Consider the following 27,926-nt stretch of genomic DNA (forward strand, 5'->3'; position numbering starts at 1 on the left):
AAATTGCATAAGTTAAAAGGGAATGAAAATAAACTTTCAAATATTAGGGGTTTTGTAACTTTGTAGCTCTGAGATCTTAGAAGAGATTAAAACTTAAAATTGGCACTAAGACTTTTGGGGTGTGCTGTGTGGGGGTGGGGTAGGGGTGGGAAGGTAGCAAAGTAGCTAATTAACAGTACTTTCTATAAACTAGATGAGCTCCACAGACTTTGTTCTTGAATTGGTTGAGTTCAAAGAGTTCTACCATATAGTCACAAATTTCCTTCCTTGTCTCAGATCAGTGGTTGTAGCCATCAAGGCCCAGGAAAGCGCACTCTTCTGCCGACATTGTTCTTTCCAACATTGGTCCTGAACAGCAACAGTGGTTTCCCTTTCTTCTACTTCTTAGAAAGTGACCTACTGTGAGGATGATCAGAACACAAAAGCATCTAGAGGACTGGACTGGGGGAACTCTACTAAGAGTTCTGGGAGGTTTGCCAGCCCGGTCAGATAGAAGCCAAAGTTTGGGTCTCAGGCATCAGGGTCAGATGTCGGGGAGGACTTGGTCTTAAACCAACTCAGTAAAATGAACAAGTTATTTTTAAACCTCCTACTGTGTGCTAAGTACTAGGAGGTCAGAGCAAGAATATATCGCATCAACCCCTACACCTTCTAGAAGATTCCATTCCAACAAGTGAGACAAGAGAATGCTGACTGAGAGTAGCCTTTGGTGAGTCCTGGTTCTTTGTGGTGACCTGGTATAACCTATGAAGCCTTTCTGAAAAGATTGGGTCTAAATGCAGAAAGTAAAAGTAACAGGATTACAAAGAAAATCAGTTATATTGAAATGTGTGTATCTAAATAATATATGAACATCTATATTCATATTGCTTATCTATAGGTAGACACACAGCCATGAACTGTGGTTGCTAGAGTCTACTCCGGTAGGGTCGCCCTAGTAGGGATGCCATAAATGCTAACTAGGTGAATCAATATTCCACTTGGACAGGGTCTCCTCACCCCCTGGTGTTGGGGTAAAAGCAGCCACAGAATAATCTGGTACATTAGAAAGCCTTTGCCACCCCCTCAAACTCTTCCAGATCCATAGTAGCAGGGACCCCATGGTCAGGCCAGGATTCCAGGAGATGAATCATCTATAGGATTTTATCAGTCGGAAATAGCTTTGGGTCTTGAGGCAGAGGACCCAAGTTCAAAACCAGCCGCTGAGTTTGAGAGTCACATATACAGACTCAATTCAAACAGACTTCCTCGGGGCCAAGTTCCTCATGCAAGCCTCTGGGGGAGAAAAAAAGAGGGGAATTGGGGGAAGAGGTTACTGAGGAGGGAGCAGGGAAGAGGGACTGACAGGGAAGAGGGACTGCTAAGTGGACAAAGGTTGAGGAGTGGAGATGGACTGAAGGAGGAGCAAGATTGGGTAAGACAGGGAATGATTAAAAGAAAAGAAAGGGACAGATGAAGGAGGGGGACTGACGGGAGCATTGGAGAGGGTTGAGGAGCAAGGTTGATGCAGGGAAAGGGATGGGTGAGGGGGAGTGAGGGTTTCATTTCAACTTGAAGGAGATGACATGGGAATGGGGAAATGTTTGGGAGGAACCAGAGCTTCTAGTTGGCATGATATCCCATCCCATTTTTAGGCAACTGCCAAGTGGGCTTCCTTCTCCCCCTCCCTGCAGACTGAACCAACCCAGTTAAGAGGCTGCCAGCAGATGCAACCCCCTCCTCCTGCTCCATGGAAAGTAAGCCTTGATTTTTCCAGTCCTCTCCCTGCTGAAATAATACCCACAGCCCCCTCCTCCTTCCTCTCACTGGTACACTGGGCGTATTGATGGGGACCCGGCTCCTCCCGCTGATATTTTTAAAGACTGGCCTTCCTGTCTCCCAAATACAACCACATCTTTCACTGCCAGTCTGAGGCCCAGGATAAAATCACAAGACTAGGAAGGCCACGCTTCCTTCCACAGAAAGATGCCTTTGACTGATAAAAGAATGGAGTAAAAATAATTTCTAGTCTCTAAATATGCACCTTCCAGTAATCTGGCACATAAATGGTCTGGATTATTTCTCTGGGGAACAAAATAAGTTCCTAAAAACCAAATCCACTATTCAATTGGCTGCTCTGTTGATATCGGGCCTTAAATAGGCATTGGGATGCCAAGTGGATCTTTCAAGGGGAGAAATGATGGGGAGTCACAGGTGCCACACTTTGATTAAAGTAGCCCATAAACAAAGTACAGAGAATAATAGTTAAGAACAGGAAGTCTGGCAAGACCCCACTTGCTGAGATAACCTCTAATGCAGAACAGCTGACCTTGAGAAAAATAAATAGCAGGGGCGGGTAGGTGGCATAGTGGATAAAGCACTGGAGTCAGGAGTACCTGGGTTCAAATCTGGTCTCAGACACTTAATAATTGCCTAGCTGTGTGGCCTTGGGCAAGCCACTTAACCCCATTGCCTTGCAAAAAGAAAAAAACCAACCTAACATAAATAAATAAATAAATAAATGGCAATGCCTGGAAAGGTAACAAAACAGAACAGCATCCATGATAATGATGATGATGCCTATTGTTATTACTATAGAATCTGTATATGGCTTTCATATTTTGTGAGGCACTTAACAAATATCTTATTTCATCATCACAAGAACCCCAAGAGCAATGGAGTATTTTTATTCCCTTTTTTACAGATGAGCAAACTAAAGCAGACAGAAGTGAAGTGACTTGCCCAGAGGCATACAGCTAGTAGGTATCTGGGGCAGGATTTGAACTCAGGTCTCTTTAACTTCAGGTCTAGTGTGCTATCCCCCAGACTTTAGCAATCATATAGTATCACTTCTGCAGTGATTGAGGGACCCCTTTCCCAGAATGCTGTTTCATTTGGATTTGAGGTTCCAGCTCTCTTCCCCCAATCGGACTCTTTTTCTCAGTTGGCACAATGTAAAAGTGACCATGGTCACCTCCTACCTGTGTACCTTCAGTCAGATCTCTTCATTTTTCTGGTCTTAGTTTCTTCCAAATAATAATAATAATAATGATAGTCTAAACGAGGACTGTGCACTGGAGGGGCTCCAAGTTCCTTTCTTACTTCAGATCCATGATCCCCACCCCACAAGCAGGGATTGGGAGCAGAAGGAATGGATCTTGAGGAGTTCTGTAGGCAAGGCAAGGCTGCACAAGGAGCCAGAGACCATGTGTGAACAAAGTGGCCTGGTGCCAGGCTGAAGACAAAGGGGACAGAGGAACCTGGCCCTAGCTCAGGGGCAGCTCTGGGCAAGTTGGAGTCATTTCACATTTCTAACAACCCAGCAACTCCCAAACAAACAGTTATCAAAATCCAATAGTCTGATTTCCTGGTTTTGCTTCTTTAGGAGGGAAGCAGTGAGGAAAAGAAGAAATTTGGGGGTCAACCCAACCCAGGCCTCATCAAGCCCAACAATTTCCCTCCACGACCCCTAAGAACAAGGTACAAAGAGAGCTGAAGCAGACCTAGAGATGAGAGCTTGGGCTCTCATCACCCCCCCCCCAGTTTTATTTCTCTCCAATCTTGAGAGAGGCTCCCCTGACCCCCAGGGGAACCTGTGCTTCTTGTTGGTTCCTCCCAAATGACAAAAGGTTGATTGTCCTTTGGTACCTTTCCATTTGACACTGAAGTGGCAGAAGCCATGGGCCTTCCCAGAGGCCTCCAGTATGGCCACACCCCAAGACCTCACAGTACCTCGTCCTTCTCCTCTTGAAGGCGCCTGCGTTCCGCCTCAATGACCAGCTTCACTTGGATTTCCTGAGCGATTTCACAGTCCTGCTGTTCTCTAAGATGTACAACAGAGACAAAATCATGTTATTCAAAAATCTGAAGCAGTTTGGCCCCCAGGCCCCCCTCCCTTCTCTCAGCTCAGGTGGGGAGCAGCAAGGATTATTTTCCTGGGGGGCCCAGGTCTTGGTGAGCCAGGATTAAGGATCAAGCCTCAGTGCAGGGGTTCTCAGGATGACTAAAGGACCAAAGGAAGAAGCAGTGATACGGCCCTTCTGAGCTTCAGGCTCTGTGGTAAAGGTTTTACAAAGAGCATCTTGTTGGATTCTTACAATGACCCTGCTATTATCCCCATTTTGCAGAAGAGAAAACTGAGGCAAACAGGGTCACACAGGAAGGGTGAGGACAGACCAGAGCTCCTAGCCTTTCTGACTACAGTAAAATAACCAGCTTCCTCTGGGTTCTGCGAACATGATTGGTCAAATTGTGAAGATAACTATTTCAAGAAAGTTGGTTTCCTTTGTAGTATATATGTATCTTTTTCTATGTTTTTAAGAAATTATTCTGAGAAGAGGTCCCTTGGCTTGACCAGACTGCCAAAGGGGTCCAAGCCACAAAAAAGCTTAGGAACTCCAGATCTAACAGGAAATCCAATTAACAAAGTCAACTAGTTTAGGCAGGGAAAGGGAGGCAATTGGTGTGACAAAGGTCTGCTCATCATGTTCAGGTCCCCCCAGAAACCTACAAGTCACCCAAATGTTCATCACTGTACCATTCATAGAGACTGAACCAGCCAAAGCAAGAATGTACAGCATTACCACATGTATAACTGTGTATAACCTTTGATTCAACAATACCACTACTAGGTCTGTATCCCAAAGAGACCATAAGAAAGGGTAAAAAAAAACCCATGTGCAAAAATATTTATAGTAGTTCTTTTCATAGTAGCAAAGAGTTAGAAATTAAAGGATGCCCAAGAATTGGGGAAGGGTTGAACAAATTGCGGTATGTGGATTGATGGAATACTATTGTTCTATAAGAAATCTGGAGTGGCCAAAACTTAGAAACATCTGTTAAGACTTGCATGAACTGATGCTGAGTGAAATGAGCAGAAACAGGAGAGTGCCGTACACACTTTGTGATTATCAGCTGTGATGGATTTGGTGCTATGATCAATGGTAATTCTAAAGGACTTTTGATGGTGAATGCAATCCACATCCAGAGAGGGAGCTGTGGAGTCTGAATGCAGAGCAAAGCAGACTAATGTGAACTTTTAAAAACTTTTTTCTTTGTTTTTTCTTACTTTTTCATATTTCCCCCCTTGGTTCTAATTTTTTTAACAACACAACAAGCATAGAATTATGTTAAACATGATTGTACATGAACAACCTATATCAAATTATTCACAGTATGGAATGAGGAGAGAGAAGGGAGGATAGAAGAAAAATGCCGAGCTCAAAAGTTTATAAAAAGATGGATGCTGAGGGGTGGCTAGGTGGTGCAGTGGATAAGGCACTGACCCTGCAGTCAGGAGTACCTGGGTTCAAATCCTGTCTCACACATTTAATAATGACCTAGCTGTGTGGCCTTGGGCAAGCCACTTAACCCCATTTGCCTTGCAAAAAAAAAATAACAACAACAAAAAAACAAACCTAAAAGATGGATGTTGAAAATTACCTTTGCATGCAATTGGCAAAAATAAACCATTGAAAAAAGAAAGTTAGCATTCCTCCCAAAATTATTGAAAGCTACCCCCCCAAAAGCTTTGGATTAGGTATATGTCTATCTAGATGTGCATATATTTGCCAAATTACCACATATATATGTATCTATCTATATATAGATAGATAGATACATATATATATATACCATATCTATGAATGTGTGTGTACTATATTTAAACTAAAAATGTCATAGTATTATTATGAAAATAGTTTTAAGGTTACAGACTCCTTGACAGGGTCTCCACAGTCCACTTGGAGAGCCACTGCACTAGAATGTGGGAAAGATAATAAAAATTGCTAGTCAAGGATAGAGTTCTGACCAGCTCAACCTTCTAAACTGTCAATAGCTCAGAAATCTTGTAAGATTCCCAGGAAATACTGAGTTTAAGAGGTTACATCCTTCCTTACATAGGAGGGAAACATTGTACATCAGAGACAGATGGACAGGTTGGTCTCTTGTCAGACACTAATGCTAGAGGGCAGTTACTCCCAGAACTGCCTCTCCTGAAGAGGCCAGTCTTGGAGGTGCCCATGTGTTAATACTCTCTCTCTGGATGGGCTGGGCAGTGTTTGCTGCTAGGCTTCCCTGGAGTTAATCTTGGAGAGAGCAGTGGATTCCCAAAGGACAAGAGGACCCCTCAATCTCAGCAGAGAACACTGATGACTGGAGAATGTCCACAAGCCCAGGCTCCCCCAGAAAAAAAGTGTGCGTCCTAAGTGAAATCAAATGGCAGCTACTGAGCTTGGAGAAGTTGTGATGCACCAGGGCCACCATAATGCTATGAATCTTTGTGGATAAGCATATGTGTCTTTCATGTGTCCATATATGTTGATTGTTGCATGCTGTATGTTATATCGTGTTGGGGGGGTTGTGTCTGTTTCTGGAGCTGTGATGTCATTTGGTGAGGAAAACCACCAACTAATAGAAATCAGGAGCAAATTCTCTTCTCTGAGTTGCCTGGGTCCTTGAGTGAGATCTTGTGTGACCTGTTTCAAGGTGGATGTCAGAGGTAGAATTTGAACCCGGTTTGCCTTTCTGATTGTGAGGCCAAATCTCCCCCCACTCTGCCACAAATGTCCAGGGTAACATTTCATTCAAATGTCAGATGTTTTCTATTTGTGTGAATACAGGGACAAAGGAATCTGTTGCTTGGAAAGTAGCAGCAGCAGTATTTCTAGAAAAATCCTTTCCTCAAGTAAGAGGGTGATTCTATGAGCTCCTGCCATTATGACCAGAAGCTGCAGAAAAAGATTGAAAGCTTCGCTCCTCCCATGTTCTTTAGTTTGACTGGGGTCCTAGAATCCTCAGGATCTTATGAAGGAGGGCACTCCCCACTCCCCCAGAGATCAGGATTCTACTGAACAGAGCCTCAATACAGCTGGGGGCAATGGTAGGGTTCAGATGCAGTGATAGAACTTTGCCAGGATGTGCCGCCTAGCTTAGACAAATGCTCGGAGGTAGGAGACTGGGTGGACATAGGGAGAATGGACAGAGCTGACTTTGGAGTCTGGGAGGCCCAGGTTGAGTCCTGGCTTCATGATCCTAGGGATCCAGGGATCTAGGATCTGAGTGGCCCCAGACTCTCTGAGTCTAAGTTACAGAAAAGCATTAGTGGAAGGAATTTGTACCCTATGAGATTCCATTTGAATAAAATAACAGGTTTGTCTCCCCAGAAAAAACCATATGCACACAGATGAACACAGACACACACACACACACATACACACACACACACAGACACACAGACACACACACACACACACACACACACACACACACCAATCTTTCTAAAAAGTCATGATTTGGAAAGTATAGATGCTATGGTGACCAATGGGAATGGCTAATCAGGTCCCCACTGAGGGCTTGCACTCTTTGGGACTTGCCATGGACAAAACAGGCAACCTAGGGCCAACCTGGCCATGAGCCCCTCAGAACATATCCAGGCTGGTTCTCTGATAATGGCAGCTGATCCAGTCCCTAACCAGATCGTCATCGTGGGCATGGTTCTAAGAAGTGGGGATAGGAAGGAAGAGTTTGGCAGAGTTTGCATCCAAGGATCCAAGTCTTTGAAAAGCCAAGGAAGCAATTTTGTCTGTTTTGTCTTGTGGAGGCAGTGGCGGGGGGTGGGGGGGGGTCTATACTGGGACACATGGTTTAAGATGTGTTTAACTCAATTGGTCTCCACTGAACAGAACAGAATCTCTTCTGTACTTTGCCAAGCTGTAGCTTCACCCACTCCCCAATGACCCAGTCTCCCACTTCCAAGCATTTGTCTGAGCTAGGCGGCACACCCTGGCAAGGCTCCATCACTGCATCCCGTGCTGAACCCTACCATTGCCTCCAGCTGTCTTGAGGCTCTGTTCAGTAGAGTCCTGGTCCCTGGGGGAGTGGGGAGTGCCCTCCTCCATAAGATGCTGAGGACTCTGGGACCCAGTTAAACTAAAGAGTACATAATCCACATGAGGAGGAGCAAAGCCTCCCATCTTTTCTGGTCCTGATGGCAGGAGCTCATAGAATCAGCCTCTTACTTGAGGAAAGGATTTTTCTAGAAATGCTGCTGCTCTTTTCCAAGCAATGTATTACTTCACAAATGATTATACTCACAGTGGGGTCCCAATGGTTAGGGACAGCTCACAGTTAGATGGCATATAAGATTTTATAAATGAATAGAACAGAATCCCATGATGGAAGAATGATTGTTACCTATTTTACAAATAAGGAAACCAAGGGAGAGTGGGTTTGGTGACTTGCCCAGGGTAACACAATTAGTGTTGTGGATCTGAAGTGGGAATGGAATCCAGATCTCCTTGACTGCAAGGCTAGTCCCCCATTCACAGGGGTGGCCCTGTCTGTCTTGGCAGCTAGCCAAGGGAATTAGACAGGGAGATACCTGACCTTCCTGGCTTTGTAGCATCTCAGTCAATCAGCTTCCTTCCTCTGCTGGCCTGCCTGTCCCACCTTTGGCTGCTTCTAAGAACTCACATTTGTCATGGGCAGGAGGAGGGAGCTAAGTGAGCATCCTGAGGAAGGAAAGTGAGGGACATTATGGGACAGTCAGCAGATCTGCTGGCAACTGGCTCAGTCCAAGCTCCCAGGTGGGCTGAGATCAGAGGCCTCCTGCCACTGGGAGGCAGGGGCCAGTTGAGGCACAGATGAAAATGACAGCAGAGTCACATAGCCACTTGCCCATCTGTATACTGGGTATTCATTCAATCAGATCTGAAGAATTGAGCGATGCCTTCTTATGGAGGAGGGAAAGACCCAGTGTGTAGTGGGGCAGGGGTCTGCCGCGGAACATGCCAGGGCCTTCCACACACTGCCACCCTCTCAGTGAAGGCTCCAGAGCATGGAGGGAGTTTCCCCACCAGAAAGATATCATGAGCCTGGACCAAAAACTAAAACAGATAGTTTACTGGGGAGAGCAAGACTAAAGGGATCCCAGTCCTGCCTTTGGGGAGCTACCATCCTTGGGGCCCAGAAACCCTCAGAGGGGAGTAAGAGACAAGTAAAGATCCAAGAAAATTGGCAGTTGGGCAGGGTTGGGTCAAACCAAGAGAGGAGGGAGTAGGAAGAAAGAGGGAGGAGATGAGGCCCGAAAGACACTGGAACAAAGACAGGAAGAGGCAGGCAGGTTTTCCTAGACCTGGGGACAGTCTGTAGGGAAGCAGAGTAGCAGAGATGGCAACTGAGGAACAGGCAGCAGCAGCTTCTCCAACTGAGAGCATGTGGTAAGCAATGGCCAATAAGGATGGTAAGTGAGGCTGACGTCAAATTGTGCCAAATACTGATAATTAAATTAGAATTCTGAATTTTATACCATAGGCAGTAGGGAGCCATGGAAGGTTTCTGATCTAAGAGGAGAAAGCTTCAGAGGGGAGATCCTAGAGCTCCACCTGCAGTCTTGAAAGATGGACCTTCCAAATACACAGAACAATGGCATCAAAGGCAGCCCAGGGAAGAGGAAAGGAAATGGTCTGGGGGTCAGTACAGCAAGACCACACAGGCACAGGGAAGAAGTAATGGGAGTAGCTTGGCACCAGATTGGGAGGGGAGGGATCAAATGCCAAGACAGGGGATTAGATCAGTGTTCAGGGAGTCAATGACTGACAGCATGAGAGATGTCCCAAAGACTGTCCTGAGAGAGTGAGCTGCCCAGCCTTGGAGGTCTTCACACTGGGGCTTGACAACATCTCAGGCATAGTGTCTGAAACATTGTGATTTAGGTAAACTCTGGACTAGGTGGCCACTGAAGGCCCATTCATTTCTGCGGTTTGGATTCTAAACTGCCCCAGAGTAAGGGTCCAAACAAGGTCAACGTGGGATCAAAGAACTTCTGTGTAGACTCATCCAATTGATGGGGGGGGGGGGGGGCTTGATGTTGCATCTTAAGTAGCTGCGATATTTCAGAATCCTATAAATCCAGGAGAGCTTGGACCCCGAGGCCTTGACTAGCTGAGCTCTCTCAAATGAAATAAGAACTTGGAGTACTCATCTCAGGGGGTTGCTGTTCTGCTTACCTGAGTGTGTGTGTGGGGGGTATATGTGTATGTGTGGCGTGGTGTGTGTGTGTGTGTGTGTGTGTGTGTGTGTGTGTGTGTAGGTAGGAAAATGATCCAAGGTATCAGTTTCTGGGAAGGACTGTCCCAGAGTCTGCAGCACTGGACAGATGGCCAGAGGCACTGGGTTAGGGCAAAGGTCAGCGTCCTCTGGACTCCGCTTCCAACTCACATGTCTTTGTAGCGTTTCTGGATCTGGGCACGGGCCTTCAGGTCCTCCTCCTCCTGCAGCTGCTTGGCCACCTGAAGGTCATACTGAACCAGGCGGTTTCGCTGGACATTGGAGGCCAAGTGATGTTCAACTGAAACAAGACAGGGAGAGGTTAGGGGTTGCCGTCACCCCACCTATCCTGAATTGCATTTGGGTTCTTAGCTGTTCTTTTGAGTCTGCATTCCAATTTCATTGCTTTGGGAAAGTCCCAGTGAGAAAATGGTCCCTTCCTGTTCCAAACGAAGCCTGCCCCACACTCTATCTGGGTGTGAGATATGTTTCAAAGAAAGCTATGAACAATGGCAAATTAGGGCACATTAGTTAGGTATATTAGGAGCTACTCATCTGGGTTGGCTTCTCCCTAGAATCACACACACACACACACACACACACACACACACACACACACACACACACAGAGGAAAGGAAGACTCCTTAACAGCACCTGCTCTGAGAGGTGGGCACAGTCCTTCCCCCCAACCTTTTGCATCATTTCCACCAATCTTAGCAGCCCCTGTTCTCCAGGCCCAAAAGGGAACAGCCCTGTTGCCTGTCTTTATTTCTTCCACAGATGACCCCCACCCCAGACCCAAGTGGCTTTCTGTGCTCCCAGTCATCAGCCTCTTATTTCTCCTCTCCCGGGCCTGGATGACTACAAGGGTCAATAATCACCTCCACTCTTCTCTGATCCCATCTGGGAACTATCAGTATTGGAAGGGTCCTGGGCCTTGCAAGCTGCCTCTCAGTGGCAGCTTCTGAAAGTGGGATTACCCAAAGTCTACCAAGAGAGAAGGCGGCCTGGGTCACAACTCACTTTCTTGTTCCTGTAGATTGTGGGCCAGCGTATGGTCCTCTAACACAGCAAAGTCCCGGCACACTGTGGGAGAGAGAGAGAGACAGGGAGAACGAGCTATTAGGGCTTGACAGTCACAGGTCAGGCCTGGGATTTCAGCTTTAGGACTCTGTTCATGATGGTAGGGGGCTGGCATCCTCATCTGGCACAGGAGTTTCCTTCCCCAAGAGTAGGTGGAGGGGGCGGCTAGGTGGCACAGTGGATTAAGCACCAGCCCTGGAGTCAGGAGTACCTGGGTTCAAATCCGGTCTCAGACACTTAATAATGACCTAGCTGTGTGGCCTTGGGCAAGCTACTTACCCCCATTGCCTTACAAAAACCTAAAAAAAAAAAAGTAGGTGGCGAGTAGAAAGACGTCCAGAGGTCAGAAGTTCAGCCACTTCATCTTACACATAAGGAAACTAAGACCCATAAAGGAGTACAATGACTTGCCCATAGTCACTCGGATAATGGTCAAGCTGGGATTCACCTAGATCTTTGGACTCTTGAATTCGAATTCTTGCCACTTGTCATTGAATATCTGTGATTATTTATCATCAGTGACCTTCTCCCTTCTTAATGAAGGTATTTACCAAAGAAGTAACATATTGGCCCCTGTCCTCAAGAGGGTTACAGACCCCAAGGCACCAGCTCTAGAATTCCCAGTCCATTGTCCAGACTCCTTCCCACACTTCCCTATCCCCAGTGATGGGGGGCACCAAGGATGAACAACTTCCCACACCCTGCTTTGGTTCCAGGAATCCTCTGCCTTTCCAGTATGGGCCTACCCCTAATGTCAGGGGCCACACCTGGGCAGAGGGAGCCACAGAGAAGAAAGTGTACGAGGAACACCTTGTGAGAGCTAGCAGGTGGACTCTTACTAAAAAACAAAACAGAACAGACAAGAAAAACATCTGTGGGAGCCTGAGGCCCCACCTGGGAATAGGCCAGACTCTGCTCTCCATCATCCCTCCTAGCCAGCCAGCTGGAATTGAGTAATCACCTACTCTGGACCAAGAGTTATGTTAGACCCTAAGGATCAACAAAACAAATCTGAAATATTGAAGAGGAAAAGAAATTCTGTGCCCAGGGACCAGGCCTTTGTCCTTTGCTGCCTTTACTCCTCTCCTTCCCTTTCCCACTCATATGGGATCACCAATCTACTTCAAACCCTCCTCTCAACTGTTCCATGGTATGGTTTAATCGCAATCCCAATAATGCCAATGGCCAACATAGGCCTTGAGAGTTGGAGTCCACAGAGACCCTGGCAGTCGGCATCTGTGCCTCACCATGACCCTGAGAGGTACAAGCTGCTGGTATGACTACCATCACTCTACAGGCAAGGAAACAGACTGTGAGATATAAAGTGATCTCTCCCAGGTCATCCAGTGACCTTGGTCACCCAGGCCTCTCTTGAGATCTTACTTGCCCTGGCCATGAATGACTCTCTCAAAGATCCTAGATCAGGCAGTTCTAAGAAATTGGAGTGGCTCCCAGGCAGTTGCCAGTTCAGAGAATGAGCAGGAAACATTTTCTTCCTCTCACATAAATGTCAGAATGCAACCTTGTAAGCTTGAGGGTGGCAGAAAAACTGCCAGCCTGCATTGGCCAAGGGGGCTCTATCATGGCAGAGTTTGCTCCAGGAACACAGCTCTAATTCCAATTTTAGTTCTGTGTATATAGAGAGTGTCTTTGTTGGCATGTATTATGGGTGTGCATGAATGTATGAGTGTGTCTATATGTGTATGAGTATGGCAGTCCAGGTCCATGTGTAAACTGAATTATAAGTGTGCATGTGTCTACATAGGGTGTAGAAATGTATATATATATGTCAAGTTTATAAAGACCAAGTTGAAGGGCCTGACACACTTCACTGCTAAGCAACCTTGAGACCAAGGGAAAATTTCCTGAAATGTCTCAGATCCAGGAAGTCGAGTCACTCTCAGATCTGAAAATACCTAAGATACCCAAGTAGTGACAACGAGAATTCTTGAGATAACTCCAGGCTTTAAAGCTATGCTCTTTGTTTTTAAACCACATATCCAGACTCCCCAGCTGCCCTCCCCTGCACATAAGCTCCCTCTGTTCCTTCCCTCCCTTCTTTGCTTTCTCTCAGTTACACATTTGTAAGCCTCCTTCACAACTTGGGGTGCCTTGAGGTGCTACTAGAGACATCACAACTTAACAACTGCAAGCCTTCCTAGGTTAATAATGGGGGGGGGGGGGGGCAGATAGGTGGTGCAGTGGATAGAGCATAAGCCCTGGAGTCAGGAGACCAGAGTTCAAATGGCCTCAGACACTTAATAATTACCTAGCCCTGTGGCCTTGGGCAAGCCACTTAACCCCATTGTCTCGCAAAAAAACCCCCCAACAAAACATTGTGCAGCTAGATGGTGCTGTGGAGACAAAGGACAGGAACTGGAATCCAGCCTCAGACACTTGATACTCACTAGCTGTGTGACCTTGGGCAAGTCACTTAACCCTAATTGCCTCTTATCCAGGACCATCTCCAGTCATCCTGATTTATATCTGGACACTGGACCTAGAGAAAATGAGTCTGGTGACTAGCCCAGAACCTCCTCACTCCAATCTAATCCATGTCCTTGTCATGGCATCAGCCCCCTGATATCAAGGTCTTCTTTGAGAACAAAGGATACATACCATCATCACCAACAACAGGGCTTTCACTTTGGGGAAAAAAGTCATCTTAAAAGCAAAGCCACAGAAGTGACTCCACTGGACACATTGCTCCACCTTGCTGTAGCAGCATAGGTCAAAGTTTGAAGATTTTGATAAGAGGAGAAAAAGAAGGGAGCACCAGGTTTCAATAAAATTACAATATGTTAGTCATCTCCTTGCAAATCCTACTTTATCTCAGGATGTGAATAAATGCTTTTCTTAAAAAAGCTAATATGGTCACAATGAAAGTCTCACTGGATTTGGGACAAAATGAATATGGGGGCAGCTAGGAGGGGCAGTAGATAAAGCACAGGTTCTGAAGTCAGGAGGGCGTGAGTTCAAATCCAACCTCAGACACTTAATAATTACCTAGCTGTGTGGCCTTGGGCAAGCCACTTAACCCCATTGCCTTCCAAAAAAACTAAAAAACTAAAAACTAAAAAATAAAAATAAAATGAATGTGATACGGAAGTGAAAATATAACAGAGGTTTTAAGTCCACAGAGGATTTCTATTTTTCCCCCTCCTAACTGAATCCACATTGCCAGGTGACTGATAATTCATTGAGTACAAAGGTCAAGGTTGAGTCAGAGAATGCTGGCAGTGAGCCAGAGAAGCATCTGGGTCTTCCCAGGGTTTGTTCAGTGTGTGTGTGTGTGTGTGTGTGTCCATCCCCCACACCCACACCCACCTTGCCCCATTAGGCACAGACTCCCTGTCACCATTTCCCTTGAGTTGGGCACCAAAGAAGCTGAAGAGAATGGTCTACACAAGCTCTGATGTCACTTCTCCAATTCTCCAGTTATCCAACCTATTTCTAACATGAGTCAACCAGAAATTGATCAATTAAACATGTATGAAGCTCCTACTGGGTGCCAGGTGCTAGAATTTGAAAAGAAAAGATAATAGTTCTGGTCTTCAAGGAAGGAGTAGGAGAGAGGTGGAAGGATACATAAAAACAGATATGATGGAAGACATACATGAAAGATGGCTAGATGATAGTTGAATAAAATAGATCACAAGATAAATAGATGGGTAGAAAGATAGATGATAGATGAAGAGAGAAATGGAGAAAGGGCAAAAAGGAGGGAGAAATAGGCAGACAGACACAGATAATATGTACAAAAGAGCTATAGCAGTTTGGGGAGGGAGGTCTCTAGTAACTGAGGTTGTGAGGTAAAAATAAGAAAGGAGGCAGAAACATGGAAGGCGGCATATTAACTGAATCCTGAAGGAAACTGGATTAGAAGAGGAAAACATGGGGAAAGAAGAACAGAAACAGGCAATACAAAGGCAGAAAGCAAAATAATGTGACTGAATCGACCAAAGAGTAGGGGAAGGGAGACCAATGAAAAGACAGGAGAGGTGGGCTAGAGCCAGGTTGGGGAGAGGTACCAAGGTCAACGAGAGTTTATATTTGATCCTAGAGGTAATTGAGGCTAGTTGAATTTTCTCTAGAATGTGTGCAGGCAGTGGAGAAGGGCAGGAGATTGGAATTTTATATTTGGACTCTGAGTGGAGGATGAATTGGAAAGAGGAGAGGCTTGAGGCATGAAGACCAAAGAGGAGGCTAGTATAAGACGCTGGCCAAGAGACAGTGGAGAGCCTGAACCTGGGGAGGCTCTGAGAGAGGAGAGGGAAGGAGCCATGTGAGAGATTCTGTGGAGACAGAAACAAGCTCTGGCATTTTAGTAGAATGGGGACTGAGGAAAAGAAAGAAGGTCAGAGTTGAAAAGAGGTGGATCTCCCAAGTGCCTGAGAAGATGGCGGCCCCTTCAACAATAGGAAAGTTCAGAAGAGGGATGGGTGGGGTAGAAAGAGAATTTTTCTTTTAGACTTGCTGGTTTGTAAATGGCTATAAGCCATCCCAATGCAAAATGTCCAATAGGCAAAGGGAAATGGGAAGTGGGAGCTCAGGAGACAGATTAAAGGGGCAGGCATAAATCTGGGAATCATCTACACAAAGAAGAAACCTTGGGAGCAGATGTCATTAGAGAAAAGATTTCTCCCTATGTGGGTGGTTGTACAGGATGACCTTTAGGGTTCTTTCCATTTTAGTGTCTCATATTCTGCAAAACCACAAAACCCACCGTGAAGCTGTTTTCAAAAACTAGGTCAAAGCTCACTGGTCCATTCCCCAGCCTCATTTGGATCCAATCTCAGGTCTACATCTGTGCTTGTCTGCATGACAGTTCTAATACATGTGTGAAAAGATTCTGATAACCAAACATGCCTATTGCTCTGGAACCTTCCACTGAAGCTGCAATAACACCACAAAGTCTGGCCAGGTTAGACCTTTGCTCCTGTTATCTTCCCTTCTCCACCCCAGACAGATACTTAAGTTTCAAATGAAGGTAAAAGAACACATATTTACCCCCACACCCCAATATACACACCCCATACCCCATATATCCACACCCCATATATCCACAAACATACACCCCAACCCCCCACACACACTCCTTTGAAATAACAAACAACTCAATTATCTTCATTTTTGATAATTTCCATGCCTCCTTCTCTCTTCAGGCCATTCATGGCTTCCCAAGCTGACTTGTGACTCAAATAACTGACTTCCACTCTGTTATCAGCAGATTCTGCCACATGCTTCCCAACTACCCAGAAAGCCCTCAAACCCTTTTGCTCAAAATAAAAAAAAATGGTGCCTTCTATTTTCATATTTCCAATCCAAGTCACCAATCCATCAACAAAGTATATCAAGAATCTGCTGGGAAAGGCAGTGGATGCTAAACATTGAGTCCCAGAGGATAAAATGATGGAAATGGATTAGCTCATCTTTCAGGGATCTTCCATTCTGCCAGAGGAAAGAGCATCCACGGAACTACAACATCCCTACAGAGTCATTGCACTATAGGGGAAGGGAAACATTACAGACTGCTTCTACAGAAGCACCCAGATAGGAGAAGAAATGACGCACATGAGGGAGGTCTGGGACTTCAATCAGTTTGGCTGAGTGGCAAAAGTGACAGGGCAATATGCTGGGAGAATAGCAAATATCAAGATGAGGAATTTGCAATTTGGTCCAGAGGCAATAGGGAGCCGCTAGAGCTGTATAAGCCAGGGAGGGACATAGTCTGACTTGTGCGTTAGGAAATCTCCCTGATGGATGTGGGGGAGACAATTGAAATAGAGACTCCTAGCTAGGAGGTCATCACCATCATCAGGGTGAGAAGGGATGAAGATCTGAATTAGGCCAAGAGAAGGGACAGATGCTAGACATGGGATAGAGGGAGGTTAGGCAGTGGGGCGAGCTCTGGGTGCCAATGGAAAATGAAGGGAAGGAGAAGATGGAAGGGACATGATGAGGCTGAGAACTTGGACAAGAGCCATGGCCTCAACAGAAAGAGAGGGATGTCTACTCCATACAAAGCCCAGATCCGAGAGCAATTCTCCAGCCCCCAGTCTGTTCTCAAGGAGGTCGCATTCTGCTTGGGGGGAAGGTGGGGAGGAGACCCAACACTAACACAGGAAAATCATGGACACAGATCAAGTGTTCAAGGGAAGGTGCTACTAAGTGGGAAGAGCAGGAATGGACTTGTCTCTGGCAGAGCAGGGGGCCAAGCTATCCTCTGAAAGAAGCACATGGGACAGCTAGGTGGTGTAGTGGCCAGAGCATCATCTCTGGAGTTAGGAGGACCTGAGTTCAAATCCGGCCTCAGACACTTGAAACAATTACTTAGCTGTGACCTTGGGCAAGTCACTCAACCCCATTGCCTTGCAAAAACCAAAAAAAGAAAAAAAAAAGCAAGGATGCAGATCCATATACCACAGAGGCAACCACCTCCTGCTTCAGCTACATGAAATCATTTCTGAAGGTCTGACTGAGACTTTCAAAAAAAAACACATCAAACATTGGTACCTGCAGATGCTGATTCAGCATACCTTCAACTTCCAAGTTCTGGGTAGGAGAAAAGGGCTTTCTATCCATTCATTCTATCTTGCTGATGATGTGGGGAGCCAACAGGGGTTAGCCTTTGTTATGGTCTGAGTTTGATATGGGAAAGCAGGGATGCTGGGGACCAGGATAAAGGGGGGGGGAGAGAGAGAGAGAGAGAGAGAGAGAGAGAGAGTCAGTGAAGAAGGACATGAAGAAAGACAGAGGGAGGGAGGGGAAGACAGAGAGCAAGCTGTGGAGATTGAGGCAGAGGACACACTTTGGATCACCATTGGCTTGAACTTGGTAGTCAATCACATCCCAATCTGAGCCTCCAATTTTTTATCTACCAAATGAGGGACCCAGATGGGATGACTGCTAAAGTGATTTCCCTATGCAGAGTCTAGGACATGAAGGGAGGAGAAGAAGATGGTGAGAAAAGAAAGTTCTTCAAGCTCTTAGGTTGTTCTAAAAACTTCTAGACTCCAGGTCAACTTTCCAGGATGCCAGAATGAAGGGCCAGAGGTCCAGCTGCTCAATCTTGAGTTGTGTTTATTTACACATCTCTGATGTCAACCCTTTTACTTGAAATTAAGTGAGGAAAAGGCTACTGGGACTACTGAGGAAGGACTGAGAAGCCAGAGGAAGCCATTGGGCTGTCTCATAATAGGATCCTCAGCAGATTCAGATAAAGGCACAATTTGAGGTTTGGGGGAAGATTCCCCACATGGAACCTCGGCCTGTCTTCTAGGTCAGATTCCACTTTTTTTGCATATCTCTACCTTGCTGTGGCAGAGAATTCAAACCAAACCCCACAGGACATAGCTCCCTTCCCCTCTGGGCCTGAAGATCAGCTGGGAGGCCCAAGAGGCTAGCCAGGACCCAGGAGGCCAGGCTAGTTTTACCAAGGGATCATGGAACCACTGAGGTGGAGCTCCCAAGGGACTGAAGGGAAGAGGTCAGTGCTTTCTGAATTACACGACAGCTGCATCCTGTGTGGGCAGCTCATGGCTATGGAGACAGTCAAACAAATATGGGAAGGAGATAATGCAAAGATTTCACCTTCTTGGAGTAAGTTTGGAGAGAAAGGGAAGCAGGCCAAATAGATCAAGAAAACTTTTTTAAAGACCTTAAGAACCCCATTAAATGGATAAAAGTCCCTGGTCCCTTGGATGAACTCAAAGATGGGCTTGGGGGGTGACAAGGAGAGGAGTCTCCCAGACTAGGGGAGCAGGAAGGCAAAGATGGCCCACAAGCTGTGATACCAGAAAAAATGTCCAGATGGAAGAGATCAAACGGCATCATTTGACTTGAGTTTGAATGATTTTTCTTTTTAATTGGGAATCTGAGAACTGTAATAAGTCCGTGAAGGAATAGAAACCAAACAGCTGTGCTTCTGACCTTTCTCCCTGCCCCACAGGCAGTCCCCCTATGGCTCAGCATTTAGTGACTAAAATTTTGGCCATGGATAGGGGAAAATTCATCCAAATTCTAATAAGCATCTATGCCCACAGGATAATCCCCCTCCCAGCTTGCCAAGAAGAAAAGAAGAGGATGCTACCCTCATCTTTGGTCAGCCATTGCCTTCACAATTAAAAAAAATGCACACGTCATCTTCATCATAATCTTGAGGCCTGATTGTTCCCAAGAGTTAGTTCAGAGTCAAAGAGCTTGGCACCCCTGAAGATAGTTTCAGAGCCATGTCCTTGCACTGGCTGTGCCACCTTGCTCAAGTCCCTTCTTTTCCCTTATCTCTCAGAAAGGTTTGGGCTAGGTGGCCCTTGAGGTCCATTAAGCTCCATAAACATCTTTTACTTTAGAATCAGAGAGGACTAAATTGGAAGGGGTGATGGACAATGGACAATCTTAGCAGATCCCATCTCAGTACACTGAGAGGTGGCCACTCAGCCTCTCTTAAATGCAGCCAGTGAGAGGGAAGTCACTCCAAGAAGCCCATTTCCCATTGCCTTCTCACCCAGAGGGATCTCTCTGCTAGACCAGCCCCTCCTGCCACTGGCCTGTTCTTCCTGGGGCTTCCATTTTGGAAAACTCCCAAATCAAAGTGCCCTTTATTCCCCTTCTGGTTCTTCTGCCTTGTGTCTGAGATCTCACTGGAATTCAGATTCTCCCAGTCCTCTTTCCACCACACACTGTCAAGTGTTTCAAAGTCCTGGAGACATAACCATAGAGGTTGGCCAGTCTGGTTGGAACAGAGGATTATATGAGGTAGAGTAGAGCATTCCATCTTGCCTCTCATGAGCCGAATCCTTTCATGTCCCAGTGCCCCTCCACCATCCCTGGGGCTCATTTACAAGTCAGAAGAGGCTTCATCTGCTTTGGTGGAAGGAATGCCCACACTGAGAGTCCTCAGCAACCCCCTCCCCAGCCCCCAGCTCTCCCACATACTTGCCTTTGCACACACTATGCTGATCAGAGGGTTTTGAAAGTGCTGAAGTGAAACCACAAGATAATTTCTTGGAAGGGAGAAGGCTGAGTCAAAAATCTACTTCTGACAGGGTAAAATCACCAGGGGATGGTGGGTAGAGGAAGAAAAAGGGGGAGAAGAGAAATGACAATGCAGCTGAGCAGAAGCTTTGGCCCATGAGAAAGTCAAGGAAGGAAACTGAGGATCCAGTTTGGCTGATTGAGAACAGGAGGGTCTCTAGCACAAAGACAGGGAGATAAAGGTGGGAGGAGAGGTCCTGACCTGTAGGCTTCCTTGAGACCTCCCCACCTGGAAGAGAAGGAAGCCTATGCTCTTCACTTGCTCATTTTCTGCCCCAAGTCAGAACTTGGGTTTGAGTTCTACCTGGGCCAATTTATCTTGGCTTCATCTGTAAAATGAGGTGGGGATTTTATTATGTAATTTTGCTGTCTCTTAGACTTTATGTTTCTTCTTTAAAGATATTTCTCTCTCCTCACATTCAACTGAGATCAATGTATACCATGGAAACAATGGAGGGAAGAGAGATGGGGGGGATTGTAAAATTCAAAATAAATAAATAAAATCAGGAAAAAAATTTAAACAAATAAATAAAATGAGGGATTGGACTTGATGGCACTTTAGGTTTCTCCCAGCTCTAAATTGAAGATTCACAGAAACTGAATTTGGGAACTTGGGATTTGGGGGGCCCAGAGGGGTCATTTTTGGCAGAGCTGACCCCTGAAGCAGATCTGGGTCTGGATTTTCACCAGCCTCCCCTCTGGTTCCTCTTCCTGGGCTCTGCTGTGGGGGCAGATCACTACCTCAGCCCAGGTGAGAAGTCAAACAGACTTTGTCAGATAAATGAGCTAGGCCACTGGATGGGAGGGGAAACTGTCAGCTGGTTCTAGGCTAAGGAGCAGAAGGCCTCCTTACCAGAGAAATCCAACCAAGCCTTGAGCTACACGGAAAGGAATTCAGTCCCAGGAGGGGCAGCTGCTGTTGGCTGAATCTGCTCCACTTGGGATGGCTTCATGGGCCTGCACTCACAGAAATGTGCTCCCCCACCCCCTCCTTTCCTCAAGTCCTCTCTTGCTCAATGTCTGGATGGAGGCTATAGGGAATGGTTCAGGCTCCTGGGGTCAGTTAGAGAAGAATCTTGGCTCCACTGAGTCATACCACGGGGCAGAGGCCCTAGTGAGGGGCCAGTCTGACCCAGCCTGGACATCATCCTTCCAAGGGGGGCTGAAGAGGCCAATTCACCAAGTGTTCACTGGACTGATAAGGAAGCAGTTTTATTTGGTGTTCCTTTAGGAGAAACAAGTGTCTTTGATAGAAAGTGAGCCCTGGGAGAAGCAGACTCCTTCATTTCTGTTGAGATAAGAGAACAATTAGTAAATGGGGCTTGGGGTGGGGGAGCTACAGTGGGCGCTTACCAAATAGAGGCCTGTTGGCTGGCCAACTGATAAAGAAGGCATCACAAATCCAGTGTGGCAATAGATAGAGAACTAGACTGGGAATCCTGAGGTCAAATCTAGATGCAGATGCTAAATACCTGGGTGATGTCTCAGCAAGTCATTTAACTTCTGCTTACCTCAATGTCCTCATCTCTAAAATAGGAATACAAATAGCACCTACTCGCAGAATTGTTGTAAAGAGCAAATGAGCTAAGACCTATAAAGTGTCTGTCACAGGACCTGGCACACTGTGGTTCTCCTATCCCCATCTGGGGCTTTCTTGGCCGAGATGCTGGATTGCTTTGTCATTTCCTTCTCCAGCTCATTTTACAGTAGAGAAAATTGAGGCCAGGGTCACATTGCTAGTAAGTATCTGAGGCTGGATTTGAATTCAGGTCTTCTTGCCTCCAAGTCCAGAGCTCCATCCACTGAGTCACCTAGCTTCCCTCAGCCCATTTTAGACACTATAAAATGATAACTATTATTAAGCCTGAGGTGACTGGGTGGTGGCAAGGGAATTTTTCATTTTATTTGTTTGTATTTTGGAGGCATGGGCAGAGGTTGGACTGGATGCTCCCCTCCAGATCACAAGTCTCAGGTTCTAGGTAGACATAGTAGAAGATACAGAATGACAGGAAAACAGGAGTTGTATTTCCTCCCTTCACAATGGGGGATCATTTAATGACCCATTCTGTGATGGTGCCCCTGTCCATGGGCGACAGGCATGAATAGGGGTGAGCTCTTTGGCGGGAGTCCTGACCTTGATTACCTCTGACCCATATTGCTGCAGCAACTATGAATGGACCTCCAGTCTTGTATGTTCCGCACTCCGACTCACCCATATACCACTACCAAAGTCTTATGACTCCTTAACCAATTCTACTTGTTTCCTAGTCTCTCCAAAATCTGCTGTACACTCCTTCATTTAGTTTTGCAAGACCTTCACCACATGGCCCCAACCCAACTCGGTCCTCACAATATGGCATTTCTCCCTTCCAAAGCCTTGAACTAGCCTTTCAGACCTGGAATATACCCCATCCAGGTCTTTGCCTCAGGGGTCCCACCCCACTTCCTTGAAGATCAATCCCTTGGCCCTACAACCCAGTCCATCTGGTTAGATTTGTCTGAATTATTTCTGTGCTTATTTCCTGGCCAATAGAATTATAAACTCCTGGCCAGAAGGGATTGTTTCATTCTTTGAATTTCTACCTCCCTGACCCATCTCCAGGGCTTACCTAACCCTAGATCATTTGCTGATTGATTGGAGGGTTACTTCATATACAGGCCTTTCTTTTTTACAATTAAATTATTAGTCTCGGATGTGATACAGAATTTAAAAATGGAAGAGAACTGGGGGCTCAATAGTACAGAGGTGGGCAGTCTGGGGAAGCCTAAGGACCCCTTCTCAAAAGAATGATTTTAATGCAAAAAAATAAGATCAAAAAGAAGTCACTGTTTAATGAAAATAAAGTTGGTTTTATTTTATTTTTCTTTTGTGCAAAAAGGGGCCCCTCAAACTCATCCATAGGCCTCCTTCCTGGAATTCAGGTTAAAAAACCCCTATTCTAGCCCAACCCTCTCATTTCAAAAATGGAGAAACTGATTCTAAATGTATTAATTTACTCCCCTTTTCCCCTTCTGCCACCACGGGCTAGTAGCCAAGTAAGCATTGAACCTAGGCAGTCTGACTCCAGCCCCAACCACTGTTCACAAAAACCTACTGATCCCTCATTTTTCAGGTTTCTTTTCTTCTGAAATGTCTTCAGTGGCTCCCTGTGGCCTTTCAGAGAGAAAAGGGCATAAGAGGAAAAGCATTAGTGACAGCAGACATAGGTCTTGAATAGTTGATTTATTCAATTCTGAAATGAGGCAGACATGCCCAGGCCCTTGGGTTCTCACTGGGATGACCATGTTGGCCGTGGAGAGTAAGGCTCTAATCACATATGAATAAGGCACAAAGTTGTGTGGGAGGAACAGGCACAGAAAGTACAGGGACAAGTGGTGAAAAGAGGTCCCAAGGCAGATGGGGTGAAGACAGGGTGAACAAAGGCAGACAGTGGAAGGGAAGAGGATGCTGAGGGGAGGAATCACTTATGTCACTTCAGGATTGGATTTGGGGGCACCCAAGCAGCTTGGCACCTTAGGAGATAGAAGTGGACTATGGCACAGGGAAGACAGAGCTTCAGAGGCTCCTTTTAGAGGGTTTGGGAGTGACCAGACTAAACCGTATCTCTACCATCTTGGAGTTAGTTCGTTTATCAAAAATAGATCATCAAAACTGACTTTCAAGTCTACATGCCATCCCAAAGTCAATAATAATATTTGATGTCCCATTGGACTTATGGCTGTCCAGAAAGTATCTAAGCTGTACATATCATAGGAATAAAAGGGCCTGAGAGCAAGGGCTCCCCTGCTTCAGCACAGAGTCTCGGGATGTGATTTTTTGGTTTATCTACGACATAGTTTGCAAATTTGATCTTGTGGCCGGTCTGGATTTGGAATTTCCCCTTTGCCATTGTGTTTCCTTCTCTGGTTGCCTTATGCTGCCTTCATAAAGAATGTTCTTACTATACCAATTAGGAGCAGGATGATCTTGGGGAATGATTTGAACCCAGGTTTGAATCCTTGCTTCTGCCCCTTTCTTCACTTCAGTTCACAGACCTCTAATTTCTCAACTGGAAATGAAGGTGTTCCACTGTGTATCTCCCAACTCCCAATTCTAGAGTTTGAGGAAAAGACTTAGTGAGTGTCTTTCATTCTTCAGCTGCTACTTCCTTTCCTGCTTTGGTTTTTATACCTTCCTTTCCCCATCAAAGTGGTCTACAAGCTAAACTTCCTGGGCACAACGTCGTATTCCCTGGTCCTGGTCTCTGGCCTCAACAAGCACTCACCTCACCTCACCACAGAGAGTCCCCAGTTTGCTTCACAGGATAATTCAGGTGCAACACTTGTATGATATGACCAGGCCAGAACTAGTCAAGGAACCCTTCCTCTAAATTCCTTTGCAAAAAATGTTGGTTGATTGTTGGCTTCTGAATGCTTTGCCCTTAGTTGTGACCCAACACATAGTAAAATGTAAAAAGCATTTATTTAATTCATTCACATTTTCAAAATGGCACAAAATAAATCTTGCCTGCCCACCTACCCACCTACCTGTCAACTACCTACTTGCCTATTCACCTGTATTTATTTGCTTGCCCACCTATCTTCCTGCCTATTCACCTGTCTGCCCACCTACCCACATGCTATTTACTTGCCTGCCCACCTACCTGCCTATTCACCTGTCTGCCTATTTCCTTGACTATCTATCTACTTGTGCATTCACCTGTCTGCCCACCTTCTATTTACTTGCCAGCCCAACTACCTGCCTGCCTATTCATCTGCCTACCCACCTCCCTACCTATTTACTTGCTTGCCCACTTGTGTACCTGCCCTTCTGCTTGCCCATCTACCAGAAGGCCTACCCAGGTTCCTGCCTTAATCGATATCTATACAACACTTCAGAGGTCTATGACTTTGTTAGAGGGAATATTCCCTCTGCTGACAAGGTCCCAAATTGCCCTAGATCTTTGGAGATGGTTCTGGAAGTTTGCTGCAAACAGGAGAGAATGCCCAAGTAGTTGCCTCTTTCACTCACCACCCCCCCAGCCTCTATCACCTAATCCAGAAGACCCTTTTTTTTCACCATCATCATGTTGAATGGACACCCAGGAGAGAGACAACCAGGTCACTACTAGCACCAGCCTTCCCAGATCATTTTTGTTTGTTTCTCTCAGTAGATACATGGGTTTTGTCTACCAGATAGTCTTAAGCAAGGAAAAGTTCCACCAACAAAATATTATTAAAAAAAACCAGTCAAGCAAGATTACCTAAAAAGCAATTTTGTACTGAATAATAGTCACCATTTTCTCCCTTTTTCAGTTTATAGGTGGCTAATAAGAATGACATATAGTTTAATATAATATTTTTAATCTCGTCTGTCACCCTGGCATCCAGATCCTTTGACTCTTAGCCACATCTTTATTTACATGATTGGAATCTTTGAGTCGTGCTCTCTTGGCATGGCTTCCTTCACTCTGCATCATTCTCCAACAATCAAGTCAAAATGATAAAAGTTGGTCCAAATTTTTCTGAATTCCCCTTATCTGCCATCAGGTGACACAGTAACCACTCATCAAACTCAGATGTTCACCAGTCCCCAATTGTTGACCATATGCTTTGTCAGTGGCCCAGCTGGTGCAGGAAGCACCACAATAGGCAGACATATGGAACTTTTCTTTTCAATCATTTCCAGGCAAAGAATTTCAGTGGTGGGATCTCTAGGTCAAAGAACATAGAGGGCTTTGATTTTCTTGAATGATTTAAAATTGTTTTCAAGATTAGATCCAACAGTGAACTACCTGCCTGTCTTCCCACAGTCCTTCCAATACTGACTTTTTCATTAGAGATCATGTAGTATAGTGGGTAGACACCTGGTCCCAGAGTCAGAAATATTCAGGTTTCTGATTCATGAATTCCTTCTGGGAACTCTCTGGTCCAGGAATACCAGCCAACAACCCCACTTACCATCTCTGTGATTTTACACTGTGTCCACCAGGCCTCCAATGGTCTTTTCTACTCAATTCCATTTGTCTCCTTTGAAGATTCAGCTCAAGTCTCCTCCACCCCTTTCCTTAAGCTACGTCCATTTATTTATTAATTGGGTAACCATTAGTCCAGTACACTTAGTACTTGGCACAGATCTCATCATAGAGGAAGTGTTTAATAAAGGATTGTTGATTAATTGATTGATACTGGCTGAGTGACTCTGAGTAAGTCACTTAACTTCTCCAATGATTCAAGCAACTTTCTAAATCTCAGACTTGGAAAGTTCAGTGCAGGTGCTGATAAGAAGCCCTAGTGTGTGGGAAATCAAACAGAGATAGACAGACAGACAGATAGATAGATAGGGAATGAACAGGAGAATGGAAGGACAGATGGATGAAAGATGAATAAGCAAATACATAATAAATGAATTTTTTACACTCATCTGTCACACTGGCATCAAGATTCTTTGTCTCTTAGCCACATCTTTATTTATATGATTGGAATCTTTGAGTAGAATGCTCTCTTCCCATAGCTCCCATTGCTAAATCTAAATCAGAGATGAACAAGAGTCAGTCCAACTGCCTTTCTGATTGTTAAATTTTCACTGTGAGTATATACACCTCAGAAATTAGCCAATACTACACACACAATAAGTCATGGGAGCATTGTTCAATTATCTAGCATTTAGACTTTAAAGACTAAAAATTAAAATTTGGGGTTTTTTTTAGAGAGCTTGGTGCTAAACATTTACTGGCATATGCCTTTTATTCCCTAAAATAGTACCTTCTAATTTTACCAACTATTTGATAAAAAAAAGTCTTTTCCCAAGAGATATAAGGAGGCAGAACCCCTTCCTCTTCTCAAAGGAGGCAGAGGACTATGGGTTTAGATTACTACACAAAATCTGAGACCATGGTATAATGTTGGGTGGTGAATCTTTTTTGTCCACACTCATTTTATTTTTGATCTTTGTTAGAATTCCTCTCTCTCTGGGAGGGGATAGAGACAATGGGAAACATAGATTAGGTTAAACAGGTTAAAGAAATCAATTTCCAACTGTGTGTGTGGTCTTGGATTGGGTGAAAACTAGTCTACACAGGTTTTCATTGCTTCTTTCCCATTTGATTGCTTCCATTAAGTAATATTTCCATTTCATTTTTCAAAACAGCCATACACAGCTTTGAAATATCATTTAAAATGAGTTAAGTCATGTCTCACATTGTTTTAAAGATTCTTCTGTGGCCCTCACTAGGTTGGACTGAAATTCATTTTTAAAACAGAGTCATGAAAGGCACTGTGTAAGCCAAGACATTGGAAAGGATATATACAGAGACAGAAGAAATGTCTTTTATACTCAAGGATAATCAAAGGGGGAAAAAAGGGAAGAAAAACCAGGAATCTAATATATAACATTAACAGTTGAGAATATTATACAAGCTGTTATCATAAAGGTGAACATGTATTTTTTTCTCAAAGGAACAATTGGTCACAAATGAGTGCTGATATCAGGGAGATGGCACTGTTGGAGGTCTGAATCACAGCCTCCTTCCTGATTGGCATCATGGTGCCTAGAGATCCCCGCCCCCCAAATCATGTTCCAAAGCATCACAGTCAAAGTCAAGATAATCAAGGATCAAGGTATTTGAATCCTTGAACAAAAGATGTCATTTGGAAAGACAAAGGAACCAAGACCTAAGAATTCAGTGACCCCACTTAAATTGAATAATCCTCCTTTATGGATTGGAAATGGCTTTTCCTCTGACACTTCAACATGCCCTCTAATGGTTTGGCAACTAGCAATTTGTTTGCTTTACCCAGA

The 27,926-nt window shown here is 45.2% G+C and overlaps 1 protein-coding gene across 3 annotated transcripts in view; it reads right to left on the reverse strand.

Annotated features, from left to right (window-relative positions):
• CCDC50 (coiled-coil domain containing 50) overlaps positions 1-27,926 on the reverse strand; it is a 90,044-nt gene that overhangs the window by 39,629 nt on the left and 22,489 nt on the right. For all 3 annotated transcript variants that reach the window (XM_074190637.1, XM_074190635.1, XM_074190636.1), the window contains exons 2-4: positions 11,051-11,113; positions 10,198-10,327; positions 3,712-3,802 (exon numbers count right to left, since the gene is read on the reverse strand). In XM_074190637.1, coding sequence (XP_074046738.1) covers positions 3,712-3,802; positions 10,198-10,327; positions 11,051-11,113 — 284 coding nt within the window. The remainder of the gene's footprint in view (positions 1-3,711; positions 3,803-10,197; positions 10,328-11,050; positions 11,114-27,926) is intronic.

The sequence above is a fragment of the Macrotis lagotis genome, chromosome 6, assembly GCF_037893015.1.
Source record: "Macrotis lagotis isolate mMagLag1 chromosome 6, bilby.v1.9.chrom.fasta, whole genome shotgun sequence".
NCBI classification, from domain to species: domain Eukaryota; kingdom Metazoa; phylum Chordata; class Mammalia; order Peramelemorphia; family Peramelidae; genus Macrotis; species Macrotis lagotis.